This window comes from Canis lupus, chromosome 8 (assembly GCF_003254725.2).
Source record: "Canis lupus dingo isolate Sandy chromosome 8, ASM325472v2, whole genome shotgun sequence".
Taxonomy (NCBI): Eukaryota; Metazoa; Chordata; class Mammalia; order Carnivora; family Canidae; genus Canis; species Canis lupus.
Genome location: NC_064250.1, coordinates 17,265,962 through 17,285,032, shown reverse-complemented (window position 1 = coordinate 17,285,032; position 19,071 = coordinate 17,265,962). Strand labels below are relative to the sequence as shown.

Genomic DNA, 19,071 nt, shown 5'->3' with positions numbered 1-19,071 from the left:
GAGGGAAGTGTAGAAAAGTAACTGAAAGACAAATGAGAGTTCTTTGGAAAGCTGATTCTATTGATTGTATCTGAGACCCTTTGATTGTATCAAAGCACAATGTAGCTGTCCTTTGTTTAGGCCAAACTCTTCCCCTTTTTGATCTCTTTCATATTGAGGAGTGGATAGAAGGAAATTGAAAAGAGAAAGAAGTAATGAAACAAAGTCTAAAGAATGTTTCTTAGGAATGAGAAAGAACTTAAATATTGAGAAACAAGTGAATGTATGTAGGTGCTTTTTTTTTCTTTTTTTTAAATCAATGCAGACCCTTCCCCATGCATTTTTTGGGAACTCTCATAAAATAGAAAATCTATTAATCTATTTTTACGTTCTTTTAGACTCTTTTGATGGTGGTAAGGAATAGTAATAAAAAAGATTCAGAGATAGTGGCCAGAGAGATGAGGAATAAAAACAAAGAATGCTGATAATGTACCATGTAGCATCAGCATCTGAATAACTTAGTTCCAAGCAAGGAGTTTTTTGTTCCTAGTCTTGTTTTCCTTTTGAGTCATCTCTTTTACTTTCATTTTTGTAATTGTTGTTGAATTATATTTTTAAGTAACTGATAAAGACCATTAATGAGATTCTTAAGAATACAATTTAGAATGTCCTTATAACTTGTTTTTATTATCTTAATAGTTCTAATCAAATGCTTTTATAATAGTAAACTTTTTTTGCAATAAAATAAGTAAAAGCTATCTCACATTTTTTTCTTGTAGTTTATGTTTCATTTAAGAAGATCTCCTTTCTTACAAGTTTTTAACAATAGTCCCGATGAGAGTTCATATTATCGTCACCATTTTATGCGTCAAGATTTGACCCAGTCCTTAATCATGATTCAGCCCATTCTGTATGCATATTCTTTTAGTGGACCCCCAGAGGTAAGAGAGACAGAAGACAACAATTTGTTTTGTTGCTGTGATGTGTGTCATTAAAAAGTGAAAACAAATTTTTCTTGGAAGATGGTTACTAAATATAAGAATTTAGTTCAAGAAGTTGTTATATATTCACTTAAAAAATTTATGAGTGCTTACTATATGCCAGGTTGCACTAGAAAATCATTTAAAAAACATAAAAAGTGAGGTGGAAGAGACTTAAGATCAAATCATCTAGTTATTTGGTTGATCAAATCCTCTAGGGCTTGTAATTATTATGTCTTTAACAGGGTCCAGATGTAATGATGAATCTAGAACCTGTAACTTATTCAGAGTATATTGTCTGATAATTAGGACATTCTGTCTAAACAAAGCTTCTTGCTTAAATATAATCTCATTCTCTTATAACCCTTTTGAACATAGGATACAGTTGATTATAAAGATGTATAGTTAGAAAGGTTAGAAATCTAATGTCATCCATTTAGATTTCTTAGCAAACTGTCCCACTTTAACCAGTTGTCAAACAGTTTTTCTATTTTGTGCTTCAAATTGTCTGGCCACTTAAAAGTATTAGTGACTATATTTGAAAATAATATTTAAGGATGGTCAGCATAAAGAGAATATAATATCTCTTGATGAATGATCTCTCATGATGCCTTTATTTATTGTTTTGTAAAAAATAGTGTATAAAACATTTTGTTACTATAATTGTTTTTAGTAGTTTGTCATAGTGTCTGCTTTTCTAGAAAATATATATTGTTAATGTGATGATCTAGCTATGTATTTTGGTCGTATAGTTTTGGTCTTTCTTTCTTTGAATCAGGAAAGAAAGTTTTAGAGATTTTTCTGATTTCAGAGTAATACATGTAAATTGTAGGTGTCTGGAAAATGTAGATTAGTGTTTAGAAGAAGTTTGGAATCCCACAATCCCTCCTGTCTGCCTCTTTTAAATTCCAGTCTTTCCATTTCATTCATGAATCCCATTAGCTTCATTTACTTAATTTGCTTTTGGAGTCCTCTTTCCTCAATCATGACTTATTCTTCTTCTGGATCATTTTCATTAACACAGAAACCTGAGTAATATTTACATTAAAAACCAACAGACAAAACCACCCTTGACTTCACATTTTCTCTAATTAGCACCCATTTCTCTGGTCTCAGTTGTAGCTAAACTCAGAAAGTTACTTGTCTGTATGATGATCTCACCTCACATTTTCTCCTCAACCAACATTATTCAGATTCTTGTCCTTGACATTACATTGAAACAACTCTTACCAGGCCACCAATGTCCTACATCTTGCCAGAACTCTCAGTAGCATTTACCTAATGAGGATTCTCCTTGAAAACCTTTTTTTTTTTTTTTTTAATTTCTCTTACACCCGCAGTACCTACTGGTTTTCCACCTAATCACCACTTGTTCCTTTTCAGTCTCCTTTTGCTGACTTCTCCCTTTCAGATCTCCTAAGTGTTGGCAGGTTCCAGGGCTCCATCTCTGGCTTTTGCTCTGTCCTCTCTCTCTGTAGTGTAGACATATACTGTGATGCATATACCATCTTAATGTGTGTGATACCCAAATTTATGTCATTAGCTCGGGCTTCATTATATTTCCTATTAATGTATATTAGCTCATTACATTTCCTATTCAGAACTATTCCGTCTCCAAATTTGCTCTTTCCCAAGCCTTTCCACTCTCACTAAATGGAGCCATCATCAGCCTTAGGAGTTAACACTGATTTCCTCTTGGCTCTACTTTTTCCATTGTTACCTCCATTTTTTGTGATTTCTCAGAAAAAATATACTGCAAGAATTCATGATAGCAAGATGTTTTTAAGTTATAAGATATAAACTTAAAATTTTTAAAATATTCTGGAAAGATCGATTTTGTAACTTTAAGTAATTTATTTTTCCATCTTCTTCTTCTCTCTCTGTTTTCTGCTGTTAGCCGGTTCTTCTTGATAGCAGCAGCATTCTTGCAGATCGCATTCTTCTCATGGACACGTTCTTCCAGATTTTGATCTATCATGGTGAGGTAAGATTCCATAGCATTTAAAGCTATGCATATATGTGTCATAAAGTTTTTATTCATGGAAGCTTTCCCCTCCTTACTATATAGCTAGTGCTTCCTTCAGGATAAACTTTTATTTCTATTTTTATAAAATAGGTATAAAATACAATTCTTTCTACCACAGGTTTTTAGATGGCACTTGGAGTTGATCTACCTGTGATTATTTTGTCCATTTGTCCACGTACTATTGGATAAATGCATTTTACATAAAGCATAGTGTTGTGAAAGTAAGAGCATTGATGTATACATAGGTGTACCATACTTTGGGGTTTTACCTGAGATATTGAGAAGAGAAAAGCCTTTGTTAGTAGGCAGGTTCTCTCATTGTTTCATGTTAGTCATTTAAAAAGTATTCCATTTAATGTATTTAAAGTATTTAAAAAAATATTCCACATGAGCTGAAAACTTATTTAAAGCATAAGTGAGTTAAAACTTATACCTTTATTTGATTGGAATGGTACATACTTGAAAAGAGCAGAATATTTGAGTAGCTATTAAGATTTATTTATTTATTTATTTATTTATTTACTTACTTACTTAAAGATTTTTATTTATTCATGAGAAACACGGAGACAGTGGCAGAGATATAGGCAGAGGGAGAAGCAGGCTCCTTATGGGGATCCTGATATGGGATTCGATCCCCAAACTCTGGGATCATGACCTGAGCCAAAGGCAGACGCTCAACCACTGAGCCACCCAGGTGCCCCGCCATTAAGCTTTAATCCAGGTATTTAGCAGAACTTTCTCCATTCCTGCATTTATTCATTTAGCCAATAATTAAATGCTTCCTCTGTATAAGAAAGCATTATATTCTGGATGCCTTGAGAAATACTGAGTTTCTTTTTTCACAGACCCACACTCAAATTTATATTCTAGTTAGTCTAGTAACATGCAGATTTATTTTTCAAATTGTTTTAATTGTAAATGATTTTAGATTTGCACTATAAAAAAAAAGATTTGCACTATAATAGTAGAGGTGTTACTCAAAATATCCTTTTAAGTAACATTATCTAGGCCTTTTAAAAGATATATTGATTATTATTTTTAATTGCTACCAATACTAATGTCCTTTAATTTTTAAGAATAATGTCTATTCTATCCTAATGACAGTAAGGTAGTTTGCTGCTTTTTTTTGTAATTAAAAAAAATAGCTTGTTAATGTACTTAACAGAGAAATTGGAAATGCACATGACTGTTTCTCTGTTAAATACAGAATATAAAGCTATATAGAGTATATATTTTGACTGATGCAATTAAGTTAGAAACCAAGCCAAGTTTAAATTTTTGGATGATTTAATTACATGGCTTTTGGAGCCATTTCCTTTAATAAAAGAATTGATTCAGATGCTCTTCTACACATATATTATCTTTATAATGTTACTGCTATCATTCCTCAAGTTTATATGTTTATATATCTTGCCAGAATGTTACTCCATTGATAAAGATTTTATATAGTAGGCAGTTAATTTTCAAGTCTCTGGGAAATCTTCTGTTGACAAAAATCCCCCTTGTTTATCATAAACTTAAGTAGATAGCTTTCAGCTAATAATATAAACATAGTGTTTAAAATTATTTCTGGTTTATTATTTCTTTTTACTTTTAAAGGAGAAGAAATATTCTACTTTTGCATCTATGTACACAAGAATACCAAAATCAATGTCTTGATTTATTTTTATTTTTTTTTTAAAGATTTTATTTATTTATTCATGAGAGACACAGAGAGAGAGGCATAGACAGGAGAAACAGGTTCCATGCAAGGAGCCCAATGTGGGCCTCATCCTGGGACTCTGGGATCATGCCCTGAGCCAAAGGCAGATCCTCAACTGCTGAGCCACCCAGGCATCCCAAATGTCTTGATTTAAAAACTGATAAATGAAATAATAATTTATAATTTTCTTATTTTCTGAGGATCAATTCTTTTGAAAAAAAAAAAAAACCTCTTAAAGTTTTTGGAAAGGCAAGAAATTGAAAGTAATAATTCCTTTCATTGTTTTAAAATTAGACCATCGCACAGTGGCGCAAGTCAGGATACCAGGACATGCCAGAATATGAAAATTTCCGCCATCTTCTACAAGCCCCAGTGGATGATGCACAAGAGATTCTTCATTCCAGATTTCCAATGCCAAGGTACATTGACACTGAACATGGAGGTAGCCAGGTAAGTACAGTTAATTTGTTTGTTGTTAGTCTTGTAATGAGTTGTTCTCACTTGCTTCTGACTTTAATATGAAAAGACTACTTCATAAGGCAAGTAAAAGAGAAAGGAGATAGGTAGAAAGAAAGTTTACAAGGGAAAATATGCTTGTTTTTGCCTCAGCATTGAGAGCAAAGTAGTTATTATGGGCCAGTTGCCTAAAGCTAGCAGTTTCTCCCACCTTCTGCCACCAGCCCAGATTTAGTAACAGAGCCAGAATGATGTTATGGTGCTATGTCAGCTTTAGTTGAGCAAGAAGAACAATTTGGAAAATAATTTAGTGTACCTTTTTTGGCATAATTGTTTTAAATCTGCTTATTTAATGAAAAAGTCAATGAATATGAAGTTTGTGGTAACATAATTTTTTCTGTTTTCCTCATTCTGTCAGTTCAGTTTTTAGAAAATGTCATGTATTACAAAGCATTGTATTACAAAAGGCTTTGTGGTTTTTAGAATTACAAGGATTAACTACGTTACAAATATACATGGCTCTTCAGGACCTTTCAGAAAGCTTGGTTTAAGATCCCTTAACATATACTCTTAAAATACTTCTTACTTCTCCCTTGTAATTTTGTTAGAGTTATAATAAATTAACTATAGGTTATTACAAGTTTGTTTCACTTGCTAAAGGCAGGGACCTTGCTTCATTCATTATTATATCTCTAGTGCCTAGCACAGTGTTATAAATTATGTGATAAATATCAGCAACTGTTACTCAGAAATGATAGCGGTTATTTTTCGGGTTTTATTATATTTGTAATAAGAGCTACCATGTATGGAGAATTTGTAAAGCTGATAGTACTTTACACACCTTATCTCATTTGATCCTCAAAACAGTCATATTGTTATCTCCATTTTACAGATAATAAAAGTGAAACTTAGGTTATTGTGGCCAAGGAAACACAGTAGGGGAGAAACTGAGATTCAGATCTGGGTGTTCTGACTCTAGAGCCAGTGCTCTTGTATTAAAATGCTTACTCATAGAGTAGAAAAAGATTTTGTGTGGTACTAAATTTCAAAAGATTGACTGCCTATATGACATGATAATTTATGCCTAGTTTTCTCATTGATGTGTTGTCATGTGTAGTGCTATTTTCCTTTTATTCTGGTTTTTCTGTTGATTAGATTTAGTGGATAGATGGTTAAAGTGTTGAGTAAATTGTCTTATGGAAAAACCTACAGTTTAAGAAAGTTTGAGAGTCATCGTTTATTTTTTATTTATTTATTTATTTTTTTTTGAGAGTCATTGTTTATTTTTATTTTATTTTTTTAAATTTTTATTTATTTATGATAGTCACAGAGAGAGAGAGAGAGAGAGAGAGAGGCAGAGACATAGGCAGAGGTAGAAGCAGGCTCCATGCACCGGGAGCACCATGTGGGATTCGATCCCAGGTCTTCAGGATCGCGCCCTGGGCCAAAGGCAGGCGCCAAATCGCTGCGCCACCCAGGGATCCCTGAGAGTCATTGTTTAAAGTAAAAGAATATATAGGTCACTTTTTGGTACTTCTAATCTCTGATGTTTCAGACCAAGTGTTTAGTAAATTTCACACAACTCTTATACTTGTTGCACACATAAATTTTATATGCTGAATTTTGGATTCAGCAGTTTATTATTTGTTATGAGTGTTTAGCTTGGAGAGAAGAGGGTACATTTATTTGTAACATGCTGTGGCCCACATATTTCCAAAATTAGTTTATTTTTTAAAAGTTGCTTTTTAATAAAATTAGTTTTATTAAAACATATTAAATAAAGTTGATTTTAAGTTACATACTGTGTTTGTTCAGCTCATATTGACTAAATCTGTTTTTAATGGATAATGTTATTTCTTCTCCCCTTGTAAGGCTCGTTTCCTGCTTTCAAAAGTCAACCCTTCCCAGACTCATAACAATATGTATGCCTGGGGACAGGTAAGTGTAAATAGTGGAACTTGGAATTATTTCTTTAGTGTATTTATAGTTTGTTATTTTAGTGAGAACTACATTTTTTCCTGTGTATTTGCTAGTGATTTCTGTTGTAAAATTAATGAAAAAATGAGTAGAAAATAGAATTCGCATTTGGTGGCACCATAGAAAATAAAAAGTGATCGTATCAAATAGGTAGAATTCCTTCATATTCCAAGGTTAATACTACACCCTTGAGACAAAAAAGCAATATAGTGTATAATATAAGATAGGAAGTGATGATTTAAGCTTAATGCTAGGACATGAACTACAAAAGGCCACACATAATAAGTTGAAAGAGATCAGGGATTGTAGTTGAACAAGATAGGCAGGAGCCTGGAAATCATTGTTAATATATTTTGATTTGTAAGAAGTCCTACCTATTGGTACAACATTTATCAAGTATCCAATGTATAGGACTTTGTATTGGCACTTTAGGATACATAGTGATCATCCTTGCTTTTTTTTTTTAATGTTTCAAGTTTTTATTTAAATTCTAGTTTGTTAACATATAGTATAATATTTTCAGGAATAGGATTTAGTGATTCATCACTTTGATCGTCCCTGCTTTTAAAGAGCTTGTAATCTAGTACTGGAGATACAATACATATCTAATTAAAATATAAGTCAGTATGAGATATGTTCTTTTAGAAAAGTATAAAATATTATAGGGGTTAGAAGAGGAAGGGGGGAAACAGCACATGATAGCAGTAGGAGACTGTGTGAATAGAAAAGAGCTCACAAAAGGGAACATTTCCTTTTAGAATGGTCACAGTTTTTAAGAAGTAGAAATTGTATGCGGAAAGGACTTCCAAGTAGAGGACAGTATGGACTAAGTAAGGTACAGAGCACACATAGGATGAATAGAACAAAAAATTGGAAGTGTATTGTGTGACTAAATTGTGGAGGATCTTAAATGCCAGGTTGAGTTCTGAGGAGCTGAGTCTTTATTTAGTAAGTAATAAAATGTTACTGAAGGTTTTTGAACAGGGTAAATTTGGGTCTTAGAAAGTAAAGTTGAATCTTAAAATTGAGAACATTCTGCAGGTTGAAACTATGTTTTGAAGTAATCCAAGTGAGGGAGAATGAAGGCAAGATGGTGAAAAGGAATAGATTTTAGTGATATTTTAAAAGTGGAACCCATGAGATTTGATTAGATGTTCCAGAAAAGTAAAAGTTATTCTAGGGCAAGACAGCTAAATGCAAAATCTGAATTCTGATTGAACTCTGGATTTTACAGAGGAAAGAAGTATAAAGAACATAATTCGGATATTTGCGAAATTTGAATATGTACTATTTATCAGCTACTAGTATAATATTACTAAATTTCTTGATGGTGATACTACTGTTGTGGTTATATAGGATATTGTCCGTGACCCTGGGAGATACGTCCTAAAGCATTTGGGGGTAAAACATCATGATATCTTCAATTTACAGAAGTGATTCACAAAAGAAAGAAAAGGAAAAAAGGAAACATAAAGAAACATAAAGCAAATGTGGCAAAATGTTAATGAATTTACGTATAGAGTATGTGGGTGTTCATTGTACTTTTTTCTCAACTTTTCTATAGGTTTGAGTTTTTAAAAAATAAATAGCTGAGGGAAAACAAGGTAAGGAGGGTTTTCAGCTAGTATAACTAGGAGAACATGTACCAGCAAGTGGGAGGCAGAGAGAAAACGTTTGATTTTAGGCACACTGAATTTGAGATAACATCTAGATGGCCAGATAACATCTAGCAGGCTTTTAGAAATTTGGGTTGATGATCAGGGCAATGATGTGAAAGTTGATCATGGACAAGTGATATTTAAAGTCATCACAGTGGATACTTGTCCAAGGAGAGAGTAGAGAAGCAAAAGAAGGATGAGATAAACTCTTGAGGAAGTACAATTGGTAGGAGTAGTTTACAAATAGAGAGGTGAGAGGAAAATGAAAAGAATATTGTACCATGTTATAATAGGTGAAGGAGGGCTTTATAGAAAGAAGGAAGGGGGTTCTGAGCATCTCAAAATATGAGATGCTGTAGACATTTGAAGGGGGGTAAAGACTACAAAAAGGTGGAATTTGAAGACTAGGAGGTAGGTCATTTGTGGCCTTGGTAAGCAGTTTTAAATATTGATTGAATACAAGATAGATTGTAAGGAGTTAGTACTAGGGTGGTAAAGAAGTGGAGATTGTTAAGTATAAATGGTTTTTCTGCAAATTTAATCTGATTTTGAATAGTAGGATAAAAGGATGATACTTATTAGGGTAAGGGCATAGAACTTATTTGTAGATCAACTGTAAGATGCTGAAAAAAGCTTACAGATGTTTAAGATCCTCAAAAGCAGAAAGTGTGATCACAAGCACGATATGCAGCTGATGCATTGCTAAGGAGGCAGGACATTTCCTTCTGCAAAAGCAAATTGGTAGGAAGGATAATGAGAGAGAAAGATGTTGAGGACAGAACGCTCATATTGGAACGCTCATTTTATTTACTAACAATTTCTAGAGCTTGCTTCCATTATGTTTTTTAACCATGCTTTGTAGTTCAGGCATTACATCAAAGATGACAGATTTTGGGGGTGATATTAGCACTGGAAATAAGAAAGATGGACACATTAAAGGGAGTACAGTAATTTCTATGTGAGGTCCAGGCTGGGTAGAAGAAGTAGTATTAGGATTAAAGCCTCTTCTCTTTAAATTTAGAGGTACCTCAAAATTTTTCCCTGATTTCCCGGCATACACTGTTTATTTTTTGCATACGGGTGATTGCATACACCCATAAGGCTTCAGCTTTCATCTGAGGCTAACTGGCAAGTCTCTACCTTTAGTTTGACTTCACATTGAGCTGTAGACTGGAATTTCCATAACTGCCTGTTATATATACGTCACTGGAGGAGCTTCCTGTAGACATTGCATAAGCAACATGTCCCAACTTGAAATTACCTCTTTTTTACTATCTTGTTCTGTTTGACTCTCCTATTTTTACAGAGGACCCCACCATTTTCTCAGTTCCCAAGGCTTGGAACTTTAGTCATTTGCATTTTATTTTTCCGTTCTGCCCCTAATTATTCATAAATGGTTTGATCACTTTCCCCTATCCATTCCCTCCTTTCCATGTCACTAACTGAGGTCAGGCCCTTGTTACTATTCATATAGAGTGTCAGTGCTTCAGACCTTTTTCTTCCATTTTGACAGTGGCCAGAGTGGTCTCCCTGAAGCAGTTTTAAGTTAAGAGCACTGCTAGAAATCTTTAATCTTTGGGGTACCTGGGTGGCTCAGTCAGTTAAGGGACTCTTGGTTTCGGCTCAGGTCATGAGATTAAGCCCTGCATTGGGCTCTGTGCAAAGTCTGCTGGAGATTTGCTCTCTTCCTCTTCCCTCCCCTAGCCCACATGCTCTCTCTCTCAAATAAATAAGTTTTTAAAAAAATCTTTAATAATGCCCTATAGAATTATAAATAAACTCTTTATATTGCTTTTGAGGGTCCTTTATTGCATAATCCAAAGTTTTCCCACTTTCAGCTACTGTTTTTTTAGCCAACTGGATTTCTTATTCTACTTTGACTACATTAAGCATGTTACCATCTTTGTAACTTGTCCCTATTACCACTTGTACACATGAAGCCATCCCTCAAGGCTGAGTTCGAAGTTTATGGTATCCATGAAAATTTTTCTATGATTGCATGACTTGTTTAATATGTTTTTCCCCCTTCATTCCTTTTTTTCATCCATTTCTGATGGCTCTTATCTCTCGTGTTAGGTTATAAATTACTTGAGAATAATAACTATGTTATTTTAATTTTTGACTGTCCACAGTACCTTAAACATAGCATGTATTGAGTATAATAGATTTGGGCAGAAGAACAGAGATTAGAGTATGAGAGCTTTGTGGAGGTATTTAAGAGTTAGAGACTTTATGATATAGATAAATAAATTGAATCCATGGTCTAAAAGTTCTGAAAGGTAAGATTTTTTAGAGCAAGGAAAGGAGCTTACTCTTGGAAAGTGTGGAAGGGGTATATAGCACATGAAAGAAAAAAATTTATGCCTGTATAATGCATATACATATGATTATCAATATCACCCTCACCATTTCACTTGCTGTGGAACAAAAAGCTAAGTATACTACTATGACGTGGAAGTTTGGAATACAGAATGTACCATAAATCAGCCTTTCCATTATGCTTGAGTCATCTGAGTATTGGATCTAGTCTGGATCTCACAACTTCAGAGAAACTTAAGAAAATTGCAAGAGGATAAGAAAGTAGTACCAATTAATAAAGTTCATGGAAATGGTGATTACTCATGGAGAAGGAGAGGTTAATGGATACCTTAAAATAGTATTTGTCAGGGGTCCCCTAGCAAATGCCCTTAGGGGCAGGTAAGTAACAAATGAATGAAGCTCTTACGAGAAAATCTGATACTCTCTGAGTGAAGGGGCAATACCTGTGGGCAAGGGGCTCTGGTGAACTAGGGTTTGTGGGAAGAATACAGAAGTCCTTTTCTAAAGAGGGTAGCTGTTCTTCCCCTCTAGCTGATTGTTGCCATTTATATAATTTATTTAACAAAATGTTGTGAGCCTACATTAATGCAGACTAAATAAAATAAATCTTCGTGGCTGAATTTCCACATTAAAAAGTATGGTTGGGGGTCCCTGGGTGGCTCAGTGGTTTAGCCCCCTGCCTTCGGCCCTGGGCATGATCCTGGAGTCCCGGGATCGAGTCCCACATCAAGTTCCCTGCATGGAGCCTGCTTCTCCCTCTGCCTATGTCTCTGCTCATGTTCACTCTCTCTCTCTCTCTCTCTCTCTCTCTGTGTCTCATGAATAAATAAAAAACCTTAAAAAAAAAAAGTATGGTTTAGTTCATGGAAATAATAACTTGCTTCTTGCTTTTCTGGATTTAAATTACAATATGGGGGCACCTGGTTGGCTCAGTCAGTAGAGCATGAGACTCTTGATCTCAGGGTTGTGAATTCAAGCCCCACATTGTGCGTGAAATCTACTTAAAAAAAATAATAAGTTACAACATGGAGATGTAGTTAGTAGTAGGCTTATAAAGAACGTGTTGAGCTGTTAAGCATGGAAAGGCATCATTCTGGGCTGGTAGTTGAAAACTGTGTTACTTATCTTTGACTTTGTTAACAAAGTTTAAGAATATGTACTTGATATGCACAGTAAGACTCAGTAAATATTAGTCATTAGTCTTCCTTGTTCTCAGTGGGGAAATAATAAGTCTCGTTAATGATTTATTTATTTATTTATAAAAGATTTTATTTATTTGAGAGAGAGTGTATAAGCTGGTAGAGGGGCAGGGGGGAGAAGGAGAAACAGACTCCTCACTGAGCAGGGTGCCCACTACAGTGCTTGATCTTACGACCCTGGGATGATGACCTGAGCTGAAGGCAAATGCTTAACTGGCTGAGCTACCCAGGTTCCCCTATTTTATTTTATTTTTAAAGATTTATTTATTTATTTGAGAGAGAGAGAAAGAGCATGCCTGTTCCTGAGCAGGGGGAGGGGTAGAAGGAAAATGAATCTCAAGCAGACTCCCCACTGAGTGTGGAGCCTGATACAGGGCTTGATTCCATGACCACTGAGGTCACAACCTGAGCTGAAATCAAAAGTCAGATGCCTAACTGACTGAGCCACCCACGTGCCCCAAAGATACTTTAAATAGGAAAGAAAATCTGTTTTAAACTTTGAAGTTTAGGGATGCCTGGGTGGCTCAGTGGTTGAGCATCTGCTTTTGACTCAGGGTGTGATCCTGGGGTCCTGAGATCGAGTCCTGCATCAGGCTTCCCAGAGGAAGCCTGCTTTTCCCTCTGCCTATGTCTCTGTCTTTGTCTTTGTGTCTCTCATGAATAAATAGATAAAATCTTATAAATAAATAAACTTTGAAGTTTATTATGACCTGGAAGTAGAGGCATAAACGAGAGCCCTAAGGTCTTTCTTGACCTGTGCTTTTTTGTAAGAAAAATTGTTAATATTTTTATAGATAATAATCATAATAATAACTAATAAGCTGAATCTATACTGTTTTAGTTCCTGTGCTAAGCTTCTTATGCACTAATACTTAATTATTAAAACATTCTTATGAGGTACTTACTATTAACTCTATTTTGCAGAAGAGGAAATTAGGCTTAAATAGCTTAAGTAACCTATCTAAGATCACATAGCTAACTTGTGTTAGGGTCTGGATTTGACCCTGTGCTACTCTGACTGGAGAATCCAAATGTTTAATCATTAAGCTAAATCAATGATTGCAGTTTAGAGAGTTAACTTGGTAGCCAAGTACTTTACTAAAAATTATACAATCTTACAATTTAGTTTTCTTTTTGTCAGAAATCAAGTACCAGTGATAAGTTTTATCCACAGATGGCCTGAAGAGGGCACCACTGCAACACTGCTTCCCCACTGCTGTAGTTTCATATACTAAGTAATAGCTTGGATCTTTCTGTCTAATCCTGGATATATTTTAAGGAGAAAACAGGCACAGTTGAAAAATTAAGGTCAATCAGCTGCAAATTTTTGATGTTTGCATTGAGCATTAGTATTTATAATTTCAAATAAAATCTTTACATATATAAATTAGAAAATTGATGTATATTTTTGTCTTGACCGGGTGAAATACATCTGGGATTGGGTGAATTGAAGTGGAAAATGTGTAAATCAGGAATATTCACAGAAAACAAAAAAAGCAAGAGCTACCAGATTATTATTAGTCTAAGTCATAGTTTTGAGACCTTTGCTTCTCTGTTAACTGAATGTACAATAAGGAAAAATATTTTTGGTGTTATAAGAGTAGATTTTTCAAAAGAGCTAATAATAGCTCAGACATGTTGTATTCCTGCTGTGTGTGTCAGGTATTGTTCTGTTTCTTTACACAGTTGAACTCATTTAATCATAACAACCATATGAAATAGGTCCTTTTGTTACCTTTATTTTACAGATGAGGAAACTAAGACACAGAGAGGTTAAGTAATTTCTCTTCCTCAAAGTCATGCAGGCAAGTGGCTGAGGAGGAATCGAGTCCATGCTGTCTGGCTTCAGACTCCAAACTCTTATTCTCAGTGCTATTGTCTCCATTATCAAGTTTTTATGATTAATGTATGAAAACACATAGTAAAATTGATTGTCCTTTATTGAGGAGAGGTCATGGCATGTCTGTGGCTATGCCAGACTGGAATTTGCAAGAGCTAAAAATGCCCATCTCCTATTTGTTATTCACTTGCTGATCTCTGAAAATTACTTGGTTTAGATTTTTTATATTTACTTATAAATGAGAACTTGAGTATCAGGTGAAAAATGTAAAAATTAAGATATAAAATCTTTCAGGAAACCTTTTTCTTGCTACAATAGAATTTCACTGTTAGTGGTTTGGATTACCAAAGTCATTCTGTCAACACAGTTTTTATTAAAATTGAAGTTAGGGATTTTCCTTAACTCTTGATAATTACTTAGGACCCACAGAGATCAATTAAAATGACTTGAATGAAAATGATAAGCATGGTTTATTTTAAAAATATTGTAGGGACACCTGGGTGGCTCAGTGATTGAGTGTTTGCCTTTGGCTCAGGTTGTGAACCTGGGGTCCTTGCATCCAGTCCCATATCAGGCTCTCCGTGGGGAGCCTGCTTCTCCCTCTGCCTATGTCTCTGCCTCTCTCTCTATGTTTCTCATGAATAAATAAATAAATAAAATCTTTAAAAAAATTGTAAATATACCTCCTTCCAGCTGGCGTGTCTGTTAAAATATGTACAATTTCTTTCATTCTTCCCCCCCACCCCCCAGATTTTATGTGTTTATTTGAGAGAGAGGAGAGCACGAGCAGTAGGAGGTGCATTGGGGGAGAGGGGGAGAAAGAATCTCTAAAGCAGATTTCTCACTGAACACAGACCCCAACATGGGGCTTAATGCCAGGACCCCAAGACCATGACCTGAGTAGAAACCAGGAGTCAAATGCTCAATCAACTAAGCCACCCAGGTGCCCCAAAATATGTGCAATTTCAATTTTATTTAGTAGACAGGCAGCAGTAATATTACCAAGGCAGATTTATTCCTGTTAACTGAATGTACAATAGATTCAGGGCTAGATTCTTAGCCCTCCTCCACATCTATCTCTACATCTATGTGGAGATACGGAGATAAATGTAACTTATCTCTTCATAAGTTATATATGTCTATCCATAGAGGGAGATATGGATAGGTACATATAACTTCTCTCTAAGGGCTAAACTGAGAACTAAAAATAATGAGAATTCAGTTGAATATGACTAATTATTAGCAGGGTATATTAATTAGTTCTCTTGATGCTTTACTGTGATCAGTACTCTTGATGCTATCACTGTGATTGGTAGTGATAAAGCACCAATACATAAAAGACAAATGAACACTTTACTACTGTAGAGATTAGGTTGGGTATGTAGTTGCCCGGATTCTGCAGTGCAAATCTGATGCCGACCACTTGGGGGCAGTGCAGACTCGGCAAGTTAAATGACGTAGTTCACAGCAGGCCTGCCCCCAACTTCAGGTGCCAGCTGCTAGTGGGATTCCTGTACTTCCAATCTGTAGGGGTGAGAGGGTAGGGGAGTTGGTGGTGGTGGTGCTTCCCCCTCTCAGTTTGATTACTCTAGAAGAACACACACAACTCAGAAAAGCACTATATTTATGATTACAGTTTTATTATAAAGAATACAAATAAGGACCAGCGAAGAGACCCCCTCAGAGTGAGGTTTGGGAGGGTTCCAGATACAGAGCTTCTGTGCTCTTTCCCCATAGAATCAGGATGTGTTACCTCCTAGCATATTGATAAATTTTTTAGACAGGAAGCTCCACTGAGCTTTGGTATCAAGATTTGTTTCTTTACTACCAGGCCTGATTTATTGAATCTCCAGCTCCCCTTTTTCCCTCCCTTTTCCTCACTTCCCTTCCCTAGAGGTCAGGTTGTCTGAAATATCCAGCCCTCTAATCACATGTTGATCTTTCTGATGACTGGCCCCCATCCTGAGTCATCTCATCTCAGTTGAGCTCATGAATTCAGTTGTAAGTGGAGGGGCTTATGAATAACAAAGACATTACTATTAGGAAATTTCAAGGGTATAGAGTCTCCCTCTGAGGAACCTGGGACAAGGGCCAGTCAGATTCTTTATTCTACAACAGGAATATCGGTGTTATTCTGCTTACAATGATTCCTTGTCTGTTTTAAACATTTGCTTATACATTTTAAGGTATTACTCTGTTTTAATCATAGCAAACATCTTTCTTCTAGGAGTCTGGAGCACCTATTCTCACAGATGATGTTAGTTTACAAGTGTTTATGGATCACTTGAAGAAACTTGCTGTGTCAAGTGCTGCTTGAAGAGCTAAACATATTAAGGACACTTAAGAGGAAATAATATTTCAATTTCATTTTTTTCATTTTATCTGTGGAAATCAACAGAAGTATCTCTCTAGGCTTTGTATTAGTATGGTTTGAGATAACATGTCGAAAAATGTTCACATTTGTAGATTAAGCTGGAATATGAGAGCAATAAGAACAAATTTATTTTGCTTCCCACAGTATTATGACTGGTTTTAGAAACCTGAGGCCTTTATAACTTAATTATGTTAAAGAGTAAAAAATAGAGTTGGCCTTGTACTACAGAGATATAACTCATTTGTATATTGTAGCAAAATCTAAAGTGGCACTGAATATGTCCTTGCTGACTTTTTGAAAACTTGATTTTAGCCAGAAAGTAAACAAAATCATCAACAGTAATGATAAATGTGAACATTTTTGCCTGTTCATTAAAATATATCTGTGATTTTCAAGCACTTATGCATATACTTTTTCTGTACTTATTCTGTTAAGGAAGATTTATTTTTATGATGATTTGTTTAGGAATTAGTTGGCTTTATATAAGGTAATTTTCACAAAGATAACTTAATGGTTTTGGTCATTTGGAAAAATAGTTTAGAGATGAAAAGTTTTTGGGGTAACAGTTCCACAACTGACAAAAAAATGTGAAATTCCCATAAAGTACCCAACTTACATGATTAAACAGGATAATTTTTTTTTTAAAAGAGTGATAGAAAATAAGCCATTTTGTTATAGTGCATTTTAGGAAGTCTGCAGTAAAGTAACTGTCATCACTACTAAACCAAAATTGTTTTTTACTGCATGGTTATGTTTTTTCCCCTTATTTTTCAGAGGTAAATTTTACTTTATGTCCTTCAGTATTTTAACACTATTTTGGGAGTTTACATATTGCTTTTTATTTTTGCTTCCATTTTATGAAATGTATTAAGTTCTTATTCAAACAGTATTATATAATATTTTGTTGAATGATATCATGTGGTGATGCTCAGTTTTATTTTGATTTATTCATTAGTATCATTCACCTTTTAAAGTTTACTTGTAGCAAATGTTTACATTGCTAAAGCCAGATGTTTGACAATGAAATTTATATCGAGTACTGCAAATAAAAAGGTGGTGCTATGATAAATGCTTAGAAGGACAGTTTGATGATTGTACTTGCATGAACACAATCATATGATAAAACAAACTTAAAAAAATTGTTTATATGTTATATTCAATTAAATAAATTGCTCTGTTCCATTTTATTTGAATTGAACTGTGCTAGGCCTAAATACCAATAAAATATACTTTTTCTGTGTTTTCCTGCTTGTTTCGAAGTCTGATAAAGCCTGAGAAGCCTCATATAAAATTTGAGCAATTATAAAATCTGCTATGAGTAGATTAAAAAGTGTTCATTTTTTTAAATGGCAGCTTTATTGGATATAATTCACATACCACACAGTTCACCCATTTAAAGTGTACAGCTCAGTGGTTTTTAGAATATTCAGAGTTGTGTAATCATCACCACAATCAATTTTAGAGCACTTACATCCTCCCCAAAGTAGTCGTTTTTGCCATAAGGAAATTGAGTTTTGGATTAACATATTTTGAATTGAGTTAAGCCCCTGTGATGATACATATTTAATTTGCATGGGCCCTTAACTTACACTCTTTAAGAGTGCATTGTTGTTCTTGAGTGGTAAGTCAGTACTTACCCCCAACTGTCCTTTACTTTTCTAAATCAATTACAGCTGAAGGTGCTAAAGTAAGGCATACGGAGGAACAAATATATCATCATACTTTTTTAACTTACCATTTGAAAGAAAGCACCTGGGATCTGTTTGTGTCTAATTTAGCTGTTACTCAATTGCTAGATATTTAAATAGATTGTTGAAGAAAGAAATGTTTAACCCTTTTAATAAAATTCAGAGCAGATAGTGTATCTGCTAAATTGTTAGCAGCATTGAGAAGCTTTGATATGTCCAGAACTATTTGAAATTTACTGTAGAATCCACTACCCCTAGTGCCTTTATCTCTAAAAACAGCTTTAGACCTCATTTCTGTGCATTTTTATTTTGTTGTAAGAAGATACATTTATTCTTTTATGGGCTGATTCGAAAAGTGAGCTGACATTTTCTCCATCCAGTTCCCCACTTGATAAACTTACCTCTATATTTCCTAGCCCGTGGCCTGCATGTGTTGAATGTGCTTGTTGTCCAATCCAGGCCAGAAACCAGTGAAGCAGCATTTTTTGATTCTTACTCTCCACAACATCTTTAGTAACCATTTCTACCATTTCTGCCTTTCTAATATCTCCCTAGTCTCTTTACTGTTTTCCATTTTACTGTTGTTCTGCCTTCATCATGTCTCATGTGGTTGGTGCAGCAGCCTCCTAACCTGTCTGCTTTCCCCAGTCTCCTCCATTCTTCAATTCACTGAAATACAAATCTGATTATGTCATTCTCTTTGCCCTCATAATATAATCCAAACACTTTGACCTGGTAACATTGGATATTGCACAACAATCAGATCTTAGATCTCCTTTGAAAAATAGCACAAAGAACACAGTTGGAAAGGTGTACTATTGGAGAGAGGTCCCTAGTTCTACCTAAGCATCAGTCTTAGGTGTGCTATTTGGG

The 19,071-nt window shown here is 34.8% G+C and overlaps 1 protein-coding gene across 7 annotated transcripts in view; it reads left to right on the top strand.

Annotated features, from left to right (window-relative positions):
- The window catches only part of SEC23A (SEC23 homolog A, COPII coat complex component), an 85,199-nt gene that overhangs the window by 39,574 nt on the left and 26,554 nt on the right, over nt 1-19,071 (top strand). For 3 of the 7 annotated variants that reach the window (XM_035720171.2, XM_035720172.2, XM_035720176.2), the window contains exons 16-19: nt 759-920; nt 2,857-2,943; nt 4,982-5,137; nt 7,016-7,081. In XM_035720171.2, coding sequence (XP_035576064.1) covers nt 759-920; nt 2,857-2,943; nt 4,982-5,137; nt 7,016-7,081 — 471 coding nt within the window. Of the gene's footprint in view, nt 1-758; nt 921-2,856; nt 2,944-4,981; nt 5,138-7,015; nt 7,082-16,363; nt 17,755-19,071 lie in introns of those variants that run through there. The other 4 variants (XR_004818291.2, XM_035720175.2, XM_035720174.2 and 1 more) reach the window with 3 other exon arrangements.